The sequence below is a fragment of the Cynocephalus volans genome, chromosome 12 (genome assembly GCF_027409185.1).
Source record: "Cynocephalus volans isolate mCynVol1 chromosome 12, mCynVol1.pri, whole genome shotgun sequence".
NCBI lineage: Eukaryota > Metazoa > Chordata > Mammalia > Dermoptera > Cynocephalidae > Cynocephalus > Cynocephalus volans.
Window position 1 is genome coordinate 6,878,223 of NC_084471.1, and position 11,843 is coordinate 6,890,065.

The 11,843-nt window shown below is 56.5% G+C and overlaps 1 protein-coding gene across 2 annotated transcripts in view; it reads right to left on the bottom strand.

Moving 5' to 3' along the window:
- PARVB (parvin beta) overlaps positions 1-10,332 on the bottom strand; it is a 102,910-nt gene extending 92,578 nt beyond the window's left edge. Inside the window, exon 1 of one of the 2 annotated variants that reach the window (XM_063076385.1) lies at positions 10,161-10,332. In XM_063076385.1, coding sequence (XP_062932455.1) covers positions 10,161-10,275 — 115 coding nt within the window. In that variant the 5' untranslated portion in view covers positions 10,276-10,332. The remainder of the gene's footprint in view (positions 1-10,160) is intronic. The other variant, XM_063076386.1, reaches the window with a different exon arrangement.
- Positions 10,333-11,843: the final 1,511 nt, after the last annotated feature.

The window sequence follows — 11,843 nt, forward strand, 5'->3', positions numbered from 1 at the left end:
TTACCAACAGCCAATCGGCTGCTGCATGGAACACAATGGGAACTTAGCAGCCAGTGCTGCTGAAATGATGCGGTGCCAGTGTGGAAAAGGGCTTCCACTCCAGGGATGACAACACACAGCAATTAACCCTCCACACACACTGGTAGTGTGGCTCAATGGTCCCAGCGTTCTTATCCCCGGAGCCCAGGCAGCCTCACAATCCTTCTCAACACAGAGTTAGGTAGTCATAAATCGAGCCGTTTGCTCTCGAGTGGAAACCAACGTGCCACTTCTGTTCTTCCACTAACCAGCTCTGGAGTCTGGTGTCTACGTCAATACCCTTATCTGTCAACACTTATCAATAGCTAAAGCTTATTGGGTGCTCGCTCAAGTGCTGATATGGCTTCACCTCCTTCACTGAATTTTATCCTCACATCATCTAAGAGATAAGTGCTGCTATGATACCCACAGGATGGTCAGGAGCAGAGAGGCTTAGAGGATTAAGTAGCAGATCCATGGAACAAGGACGTGAGCTCCCCCTCCCTGCTGTGCAGCCTCCGGGTGACCTACTGACAATCAGCAAAAAGTCACCAGCTCAGAAACCCAGACCTGGGATCTGCCCCACAATTCCCTGCATGACAGATGACAAAATGAGGCCCCAACGCTTTAAAACACACAGCCTCAGAGGGCGCGCTTGGTCCCCAGAGCCAGACACTCTCAGCTGGAGCATCAGAGCAGGCAGAAAATTAAAGGACTCTTCTGGTTTCCCAGGGCTGGTCAAGTTATTCCTCAGATGCTGGGACCCTAGAAGCCAGACAATGCCAGAAACTGCTGATCATTTCCCGTTTTTCCTGTAAGCAGAAGGAAGTCTCTCTTTTGAATATGAATTGAGAAGTATCTCAATGCAAATGCCACCAAAAACTTCTAGAATTGATTGCATTATGTCTACGTTCTTTTACTCCAACAGCAATTAGTACAGATAAGCAGATTAACACTGCTGGGCCAACATATGTTTATCATGTGCTCCTAAGCTTAGCATGTTTTTCAGCCTCTATGTCATGTAATAAGTAGCACATATACTCATGAGAAGATATATTTTTCATCTGAAACCCAAAAAGTAAAGTGTACAGCTAATGCAAAGAGAAATGTTTTCTTAGGGTACATCTTTTATGCGATGGAACCACATATTTGAAAAGAAGAAAATAGCTAGGTAAAGGTAGCCACCCTTTGCCAACCACAGCAGGGGGAACCGATCAACTAAAGCACTTTAAAGCCACTCACAGCAGGTGCACACACACTTACATCGTATAAACATCCCCTAATTATTCTGATGACTGGACAGGGACGCAATGGTAAGCAGCTTCAGGATGTGCTATAAATATTAATTCCATGGACGTGAGGCAGGAATTCAAAGCAGAGCGTCTCTAATGAGTGTGGGGTTGCCAAGGCAATTTGATTTTTTGGAAGGTTCCTAACCGTGGTGCTGGAGATGCACAGAGGGTTCGCTACTTCTCAGGGACCGCCAGGCACGGAAAGGTGGGTAACTAAGGGTTCTCACTCTCTGGGCCAAGCATCGCCCTCCCCACTTTCCTGAAGCAAAGTTTCCTAGGGATTTTACCAGGCCACCAAGAAAAAAGCTCAGTGGGGTGCAAGTCTACTGTGCTCCCCCCGGATGACAGAATGTGACAGTGGAACACACAATGAGAAATGCAGGATTTGAAGATTATCATCAGAATAATAATCAAAGGAAATTTAGCTAAGCCACACCAAGCCGCCCTGAAAGCCACTCACTTCCTCTCAGCCAGGGAGAGGAAAAACAGACGAATGATTTCCAGTGAGTTCCACCCCGCCTCCCTAAGGAGTGTTTTACAACACAGGAGCTGGACAGAGTCACACATAACCCAACGTTCCTTTTCTTCATGGACCAAGAGCTGTCCCTTGTCCCCCAAATGGAGGCAGCCTCTGCTCAAAGGAGCTTTTGGAATTGTTTTTCTCTTTCTTGGCCATTCTGCAGAGAGGCTCACAACCCAATGGTTCCAAATAGGACCACCAATGACACCTCTTTCCCATAGAACATTCTAGAAACCACAGTGTACATGACCCCAGACCCTCATCTGTTCACATCCCTTCACTTAGTACCAGCCACGCTCTTTCCCTTCTCATTGGCTAAGTCGACTCAACCTTAACCAGATTCTGCAGGTAACTTTCTTTTTTTTTTTTTTAAAAGATAACTGGTAAGGGGATCTTAACCCTTGACTTGGTGGTGTTAGCACCATGCTCTCCCAAGTGAGCCACGGGCCAGCCCTGTAGGTAACTTTCTGAGGGCCCTGTGTACCATCAACGGGATCACGTTAGCAAACAGAGGGGCCTGGGAGTGAGAAGGATCCCAAAAATCCTCCCTCCCAGGCCCAAGGAGACCAAACTCTTTACAAATCCTTTTCCTATATATTGCCATGAAGAAAGATACCATTCCATCTCTTATGTTTAAAGGTAAGTGTGAGAGGGGCTGTTGAGATCTGCTAGAAAACAGTGTGCAGAAATCACTTCCAAGCCACGATCTCTGCCAACCAGTTCCTGGTGCAAAAATGTTCTGACCAGCTGCAAACCCCACCACCTGCATAGGTGAGCCAGCTCTCAAGCATGCCCCTCCAAGGAAAGGAAGCAGCCTGTCCCGAGACCAGCAATCAAGAGATGCTGGAGATCTGTCTCTATGCAAAAGGCCTTCATTTCCAGAACAGCCTCCTGGCCACCTCTTCTGCACCCAGTCCTGCAGCTGCGCCCCTCTCAAGAGTCCTCAGAAGTGCTGCTTCTTCCCAGCCCCACCAGCACTGCCTGGCTTAGGCAGACCTCCTGTGCCCACCTGCATGCCCTGACTCCTCACTGGTCACCCATTCCCATCCATTCCACACTGCAGCCTCCGGGACTTTCTAACGCATGTCCTCAAGATCGGTCACTCCTGCTTAACCCCCGTGAGGGCTCCTGCTAACTCCACGTGCCGAGGATGACAGGGCCCATGACCTCTCCAGCCTCCCTCCGTGGCTGACCATGGCCCACACACCACACCACGGCCCAGCCACCGGGAGTCGCCTGCACTTCCTGAAAGGGCCTTGTTGGGGTCTCCCCCAGGGCCCCCTCCCCCTCTCCTCTGGCTAATTTCCTGCCATCCTTTATACTCATGTGATTTCCCCCATGGGTCTCAGTCCCCAAACCTGCCCACCCCTGCCTCCCCATCAGACTGCACTATCCTGAGCACAGGGGCTGGTGGGTGAAGATCTGCTGAGGGAATGGGGCAGAGGGTGAGGTCCCTGGTACGTCTGTGGTCACAGCCACACTTCCTTTCACTGGTTCCTTACACTCCAAGCTCCAGGGTACCCCCTCCCTCTGGCATCCTGTGACAGACGGGACAGCTGGCCTTCCCCTGCCCCTTCCTAGCCATGACCCACTGTGATTCAGAGCAGACTGCATTTCTTGTCAGCATTCACACACTGATTAAATTCCAGAAGTTTCCCAGTGCTTCTCCCATAGCAGCTCTCCACCACCTGGGGGGCTCTGCCAAAGCCACATTCATCTCCCACCACTAGGAATTTGCCCCCCCATCCCCCCACTCACCAGGTGGCTCTCATGTTTGTACCACACCTGCCTGTAACTGGCTGGGCTGGACATACGTGCCTGGCCCGAGTGGGTCGAGTGGATTCTCCCTCTAAAGGAACTGAATCGAGAACCCCAAACGCTGGGAGCTGGGCCCAGGGCGCAGTGGCCCAGGGCGCATTGGCCCAAGGTGCATTGACAGTGGGGCTCGGGGGCATTCCCAGACTGGCGGTTGAGGCCCCTCAGTGGCATGGGCTTCTCTGACATCTGGCTATTCAATCTTCTCTTGGAGCTCTTAAAACACTTCAAAAAAAAAAAATAGTGGTTCCCCCACCCCAGCACTGCTGTCCAACATTTGGGGCCAGATGATTCATTGTTGTGGGGCACTGCAAGATGCCCTGTGAATTGCAACATGTTGGCCAGCATCCCTAGCCTCCATCCCACTACATGCTAGTAGCACCCCCACCCCAGGCGTGACAACCATAAGTGTCTCCAGACACTGCCAAAGTCTGCTGGGGGGCCAGAATCACCCTAGTTGAGAAACACTGGCTTAAACTGCCATGAAGTAGCTACTGGGAAAGGTCTATTTCCTCAGCTATAAAATGGGGGAGGAGTCCTACCTTTCAGGGCTAAATTAAATAACACGTGCATCTGGGTATTCTTATTACAGAGCAGTGTTTAAGTGTCCTGGTGTTTGGACAACTCGGCTTCTGCACATCAATGGTTCCATGTAAAAGACAGTGTGATCGGATGGGAGGTTAGGGCTTTAAAATTTCTCTCCTGGGAGTGATTTAAAGGCCACATGGAAATGTAATTCTTGCAGCTCCCTAGTGTTTTCTGCAGATCTAGTTCATGGGGTCTCCAACTCGCTCACTTCCCACTATTTCTTTTTTTTTTTTTTTTTTTTTTTGTCGTTTTTTCGTGACCGGCACTCAGCCAGTGAGTGCACTGGTCAGTCCTATATAGGATCCGAACCCGCGGCGGGAGCGTTGCCGCTCTCCCAGCACAGCACTCTACCAAGTGCGCCACGGGCTCGGCCCACTTCCCACTATTTCTACATCGGATGCTTGTAAGACATCAGGTTCAAGAGAAGGGAAAGACGAGCCACAGACTGGGATGAAATATTTGCAAAACACACATCTGACAAAGGACTTGTATCCAAAATACAGAGAGGACTCTTTCAACTCAACATTAAGAAAACTGAACAACCCTACTAAAAAGTGGGCCAAAGACCTTAACAGACGCCTCACCAAAGAAGATACGCAGATAACAAGTGAGCACACGAAAAGACGCTCCACACCACACTCCCTTATGAAATGCAGACTAAACGATGAGATGCCACCACGGCCACGTGGCCAAAATCCAGAACGCTGACAACACCAAACGCTGGTGAGGGTGCGGAGCAGCGGGAACGCTCGTGCAGTGCCGGCGGGAATGCAGCGTGGCGCAGCCCTTCTGGAAGATGGTTTGGACATCTCTTATAAAGCTGAAAAAACATACTCGTACCATGCCATCCGGCAAGCGTGCTCCTTAACCTTTACCCAAATGAACTGGAAACTTGGGGACTAGCCAGTTAGCTCACTTGGGGAGAACACAGTGTTATGACACCAAGGTCAAAGGTTTGAATCCCTTTCCTGGCCAGCCTCCAAAAAATAAAAAATAAAAAAGAAGATGCAAAAAGAAAAGGAAATTTATGTCCACACAGAAATCTGCACACAGATGTTTATAACCCTCAGTTGCTTGTCCTTCAGCACGTGATGGATCAACAAAATGTGGCATGTCCAGACAGTGGGACATTACTCAGGAGCTAAGAAGATACGAGCAGTCAAGCCACAGAAAGACATGGAGGGACCTTAAATACATATTACTGAGTGAAAGAAGCCCATCTGAAAAGGCTACAGACTGTATGATTACAACTATATGACATTCTGGAAAAGACAAAACCGTGGAGACAATAAAAAAAAAAAAAATCAGTGGTTGACAGGGGTTGGGGGAAGGGAGGAGTAAATAGGCAGAGCAGAGCGGACTCAGGGCAGCGACACGACACTGTACAATACTATAAGTGTGGATCCACGTCACTACACATCTATCCAAATCCACAGAACCCTAGTGTAAACTACAGACTCTGGGTGACAATGACATGTCAATGCTGGTTCACAACTATAAAAAACGTACCATACCACCTGGGGATACTGATGGTGGGGGAGGCCAGTGGGGGTGCGAGAAGGGGTAGACGGGGAAGCTCTGTACTCTCTGCTCAGTTTTGCTGTGAACCTAAAACTGCTCTAAGAATATAGTGTGCGTGTGTATATACTCATATATATGTGTGTGTGTATGTATCATCTTTTTAAAAGCAGTCGGAATAGGAACCTCTGTAATGTTTTCTTCAGAAAAGGAGGGACAGAACCTCTGGATCTGGCTGCCCTGGTCCTGGAGGTTTCGGCTCTGTCTGAGAGATCTGCCATTCGTCACTGGTGTCTGATGTCTGGCGTCCGGGCCTGAGAGAGCAGAGCGGGCCTCTGGTGGCAAGAAGGAGGATCTGACTGTATCCGGCCCCTTTTGATCCAGGGCCTCACTGCCCCAGAGCTGGTTGTAGCCTCTAAGGACTGGAAGCAGCAGCTGTGGCTGTTCCCAGCCCCGCCCCCTGGCCACCGGACCTATGGGGTCTCTCGTCAGTGGTCACAAGGGTGACCTTGCCTGAGCGAGTCTTCCTCTATGCCTGCTCTTCCGAGCTCCAGTAAAGCTGAGCCCAAGATTCTAATCGTTGTCCTTTAATGTCCCCAGACTTTCTGGGGGGAATTGTGGGGGTTGTTAAGTGTTCCTTTCCATTTTCCCAAATGCCCAGTTAGTCCTAGTTCCCTTTTCTGAACTGGGCCACCACAAGACATGTCTCGGTGTCGCCTCCCGTAGAACATCAGCCTTAGTCACGCCGTGAACTTCATTCTCAGACATTTCCTGCACTGGTTCCTCCAAACCCCAGCACACCACAGTTCCACCTTCCCGGGAACACGACAGGACGCTTAACTCAAAATGTCCCTCCCTGCCTTGTCACACCCAGAGGCTGTGCCAGTCAGGGTGGGGTCGCATGCCCACCCAGGCTCCCCAACCTCCAGCTTCACCCGTGATCCCGTCCCCCTCCTCCACCTCCCCACCTCCCTCACAGAGTCCTCAACTCAGGAAAATGTCAGCGTCACATCGGCTCTCCTGAATCCACCACCAACCTTCTAAAAAAGAAAGAAATGGGGCCGACTGTGCAACTGGCAGGGCCCTGGAAAACTTCCCGAGTGGCCTCATGCTGGTCATTCCCTGGTAGGCAAATGAGCATAAGCTCCAAAGGCCCAACGTCAGGGCCAGGAGCTGCTCCAGCCCATGAATGGCCAGGAGGGCAAGTTGCCAAGGCAACAGGCCCGCAGAAACACTGGCGACTCTCAATTATTCAAGGCCTCATTGTCCAGGTTTTGCGCTTAGCCTCCCGTTCCTGCCTCCTCCACTTCCCAGACGGCCACACAGAAGCCACCCTGTCCTTCCAAGTCCAGCCCCTCCCTCCATTACTGCGTCTGAGTCCAGTCAGGCTTTGTGGCCTTCTGTTTGTATGGGGGACGCCAAAGGGTGCCAGGCACCGCACCTTGAGAAGCGAGGCAGGGGGCCCAGCTGACTCATCTCGCTCCTCCTGCTGTCTTCAGGCCCGCTCTGTCCAGGACAGCGTGCTTCACACTGCTGGCTTCTCGGTGCACTGCGATTCCACCAGACCCGCCCTCAATTTTCCAGGCACACACTAGTTCACAAAAGCCAGGACCAGAAGCGCTTTACTTTGACACTTGGGACCAGTCCCTCGCTTCAGCTATGTGTGTTCTTTGTGTTCCAAGAGCATAAACACAGCTCTAGAAAAAAGCTGCCCTAGTCCAGAACTCTCCATGTCCTTGCTATTCTGTGAAAGACTCCTTTCTCTGGGTCCTTCTAGTCTCAACCCAAATATCACCTCCTCAGAGGCCTTCTCTGGACACTCCATCTGATGGCCCTGTGACATTTTCTTCACAGCACATGTCACCACAGAACTATGTGTGTGTTCATTCATTGCAACTCTGACTCCCCACTCCACGAAAGCACGAGCTTCCTCCCGCTTCTCTCTCAGGTCCCAGCAGTGCGCAGCCCACAGCCATGTCACTTCAGCCTGTAATTGTCCTAGGGCGTAAAGAGGAACCGAAATGATTTCTGGCAAGGGCAGTGACGCCTACGTGGGAGGAGACACATTAGAGAGCCCTGGGAGAGGATGAGGTGTAAAGGGTGACTGCCAATCGGAGACGGGACAAATAGAGATTAATACAAGCCAGTGTGGGTCCCCCAGCATAAGGCCTGAGAAAAGAGTGGCCAGTTTGCTTGGAAATACTCAAGGAGACCTGCTGGAGGTGACAAGGCCCCACCCCCGGGAACTGATCATCCAATTTGGTAAAAAGCATCCCTGGGGGGAAATGCGTGGGGGAGCATGAATTCCCCTACCCCCTACACAATCCCTGGGGGCACACACATCCCCTAGAGGTAAATGTGTCACACGCGTCCCTGAGGTCACACGCGTCCCTGAGGGCACACGCCTCACTAGGAATACACACCTCCCATGGAAGAAATGAATGGGGTACATGCATCCCAGGGGGCACACTCATCCCTGGAGGCACGAGAAGCATTTCCACGGATAAGTCAGGCTCCAGCGGTTTAAGGGAGTCATCCGCACGCCCCAGCTGGGGGGTTCGCAAGGTTGACCTGCCCGAGGCCAGCCCCGGGGCTCACCTGTCCCAGGGCCTGTTCTCCCCCGCAAGCACAACCCCGCTCCCCCCAGTCCGGAAGCTGCCGTAACGCACTGCTCCAGGGGAAGAAAGTCCCAGCCCAAACAAAGGGAAAATTCAGGAATGCAGCTCCCGGAGAGGAGAGGCCCCGGGAGCGGCAGAGCACGAGGCGCCAGGACTTCCATCCCTTGAAACTCCAGAAACTCAAAGATGCACGAGGAGAAGGGTGGATTTGCAGAACGAACTCCACCAGGGAAAGGTCCGTAGTCCTCGCTAGCAGGCCTGCCTGCCTGCCTGCCTGCCTGCCTGCCTGGCCTGTGCCCTGCCTGCCTGGCCTGCCTGCCTGCCTGGCCTGTGCCCTGCCTGCCTGCCTGCCTGCCTGGCCTGTGCCCTGCCTGCCTGCCTGCCTGGCCTGCCTGGCCTGTGCCCTGCCTGCCCTGCCTGCCCTGCCTGCCTGCCTGCCCTGCCTGCCCTGCCTGCCTGCCCTGCCTGCCTGCCTGCCTGACCTGCCCTGCCTGGCCTGTGCCCTGCCTGCCCTGCCTGGCCTGTGCCCTGCCTGCCCTGCCTGCCCTGCCTGCCTGCCCTGCCTGGCCTGTGCCCTGCCTGCCTGCCTGCCTGGCCTGCCCTGCCTGGCCTGTGCCCTGCCTGCCCTGCCTGCCCTGCCTGCCTGCCTGCCCTGCCTGCCCTGCCTGCCTGCCCTGCCTGCCTGCCTGCCTGACCTGCCCTGCCTGGCCTGTGCCCTGCCTGCCCTGCCTGGCCTGTGCCCTGCCTGCCCTGCCTGCCCTGCCTGCCTGCCCTGCCTGGCCTGTGCCCTGCCTGCCTGCCCTGCCTGGCCTGTGCCCTGCCTGCCCTGCCTGCCTGCCTGCCTGGCCTGCCTGCCCTGCCTGCCTGCCCTGCCTGCCTGCCCTGCCTGCCTGCCTGCCTGGCCTGCCTGCCCTGCCTGCCTGCCTGCCTGCCTGCCCTGCCTGCCTGCCTGCCTGGCCTGTGCCCTGCCTGCCCTGCCTGCCCTGCCTGCCCTGCCTGCCTGCCCTGCCTGGCCTGTGCCCTGCCTGCCCTGCCTGCCTGCCCTGCCTGGCCTGTGCCCTGCCTGCCCTACCTGCCCTGCCTGCCCTGCCTGCCTGCCCTGCCTGGCCTGTGCCCTGCCTGCCCTGCCTGCCCTGCCTGCCTGCCCTGCCTGGCCTGTGCCCTGCCTGCCCTGCCTGCCTGCCCTGCCTGCCCTGCCTGCCCTGCCTGCCTGCCCTGCCTGGCCTGCCTGCCTGCCCTGCCTGGCCTGTGCCCTGCCTGCCTGCCTGCCTGCCTGCCCTGCCTGCCTGCCCTGCCTGGCCTGTGCCCTGCCCTGCCCTGCCTGCCCTGCCTGCCCTGCCTGCCTGCCCTGCCTGCCCTGCCTGCCCTGCCTGCCTGCCCTGCCTGGCCTGTGCCCTGCCTGCCCTGCCCTGCCTGCCCTGCCTGCCCTGCCTGCCCTGCCTGCCTGCCCTGCCTGGCCTGTGCCCTGCCTGCCCTGCCTGCCTGCCCTGCCCTGGCCTGTGCCCTGCCTGCCCTGCCTGCCTGCCTGGCCTGCGCCCCGCGCCCCGTCCTCCCTCCGTCGCCGTCCAGGGCACGGCAGGGCAGGGCACTCCGCTCAAGGAGCCGGCGGGTCCCCGAGCCCGCGCCCGCCCAGCGCGCCCCGCACACCGCACTGTCCGACCCAGACGCTCGTCGCACGACGGTCACCGTGTGACCAGGGCTGGCCGAGGAGGCCTGCGGGCGGGCCCGGCCGGGTGGGAAGGCGGCGGCGGGGGGCCGAGCGCGTGGGCCCGGGCCTGGGGGCGCACTCACCCTCCCGGGCCTTCTTCCTCCTGGCCAGCGTGCCGCCCAGCTTGCCCAGGAACGACTCGTCCTTCTTCATCCCGCGGGGCCGCGGGGCCGGCGAGCGCGGCGGCGCCGACGACATGGGCCGCGCGTGGGTGGGGAGCCGCCCGGGTCGCCGCCGTCGCCGCCGCCCGCTCGCCCCGGGGAGTGGCCGGGAGGGCGCGGCCCCGCCGCCGGCGCCCGCCCCAGGCCGCGCGCCGTCCCCGCTGGCCAGTGCGGAGCCGCTACAGGCCCCCGCCCCCTCGTTCCCGGCACACCCGAGCCCCGCGCCGTGCCCGGCTCCGCGGGTGGCGCCCGATCCGGTGGGCAGCGCGACAGCCCCGGCAGCCCCTTTGTGCGGCCTCGGCGCGTCCTGGAAGCCGGGTGTCAGATAGCCGCACAAATATGTGACTTAGCGACGCGTGGGGCTGCGGGAGCCCTCGGGGACAGCGGACCGCCCCGGTCCCCAGGGGCCTGGAGGAGGCTGGGGGCTGCCGGGGGCGGGTAAGCCCAGTAGACCCCCCGGGGAGATCAGGGAACTGTTTCTGGAAGAGGCGATGGGGACGCCCCGGGAACAGCTGGCTGGCAGGTAAAATCGGGGCGACAGAAGGGCCAGAGGCCAGCGGGGCACCGGCGAGGGGAGAGGGGAGACGCGGGGAAGGCAGGCCTGGCGGGCACCGGCTGCTGAGGAGCCGGTGATGAGTCTAACAAGGTGGACGCTGGTGATGTGGCCACAGTGGCTGGGTGGAGGGAGGCCAGAAGCAGGAGACCAGTAACCCGGGAGAGAAAGGAGCAGATTTCTGGATGTCAGTGGAAGTCCTAGACTTGAGGAACTAGGAACAGCCAAGGCCGGGTGTCCTGCTCTGGAGCCAGGGGGACGCCGGGTCACTCTCCCAGAGATGGGGGATGTCAGAGGACCTGTGACTGGGGAGTCTGGGTCTAGGCGTGGGTCACGGTTGTTTTTCTCTGTCCATTTTAATGGTCCAGTGCCTTGCACTGTAAACTGCAATTCAGTGCAATAAATATTTACATTGGCCGAGTGCGGACCAGGCCTGGTCCTCCAGTTGGGGGTCGTCAGAGGAGGAGCACAGAGCCTTGCCCTCCAGGAGTGAGTGACCGTGATCAGAGGACACGGAGCTGGGGAGCCAGCAAGGATGCGGACGGTGGGGGGAGGGCAGAGGAATTGCTGAGGGGCAGAGGAGGCTTGTCAGGGAAGGGACACTGATGAAGCCCCCTTTCCCCTTCATTCAGTAAAGGAAGAGACAACTCACCAGGCAGAAGGGAAAGACAGAGGGAGAGATCGTGTTAGTGTCCTCTGGCTGTCATAACAAACTGCCACAAACTGGGTGGCTCAGAGCAGAAATTTATTCCCTCACCGTTTGAGGCTACAAGTCCGAATCAACGTGTCAGCGGCGTTGGTGTCTCTGGAGGCTCTGAGGGCGAATCTGTTCCGTGCCTCTCTCCTAAGATCTGGTGGTGTGCTGGCAGTCTTTGGGGTCCCTTGTTTATAGAAGCATCACCCTGATCCCGCCTCCGTCTTTACATGGCCCTCTCCCTGTGTGCGAGTCTGCGTCCAAATTTCTCCCTTTTTCTTTCTTTCTTTCTTTTTTTTTTTTTTGGTTGCTGGCCGGAAGGATCTGTAACTTTGACCTTGGTCTTATTATCAACACT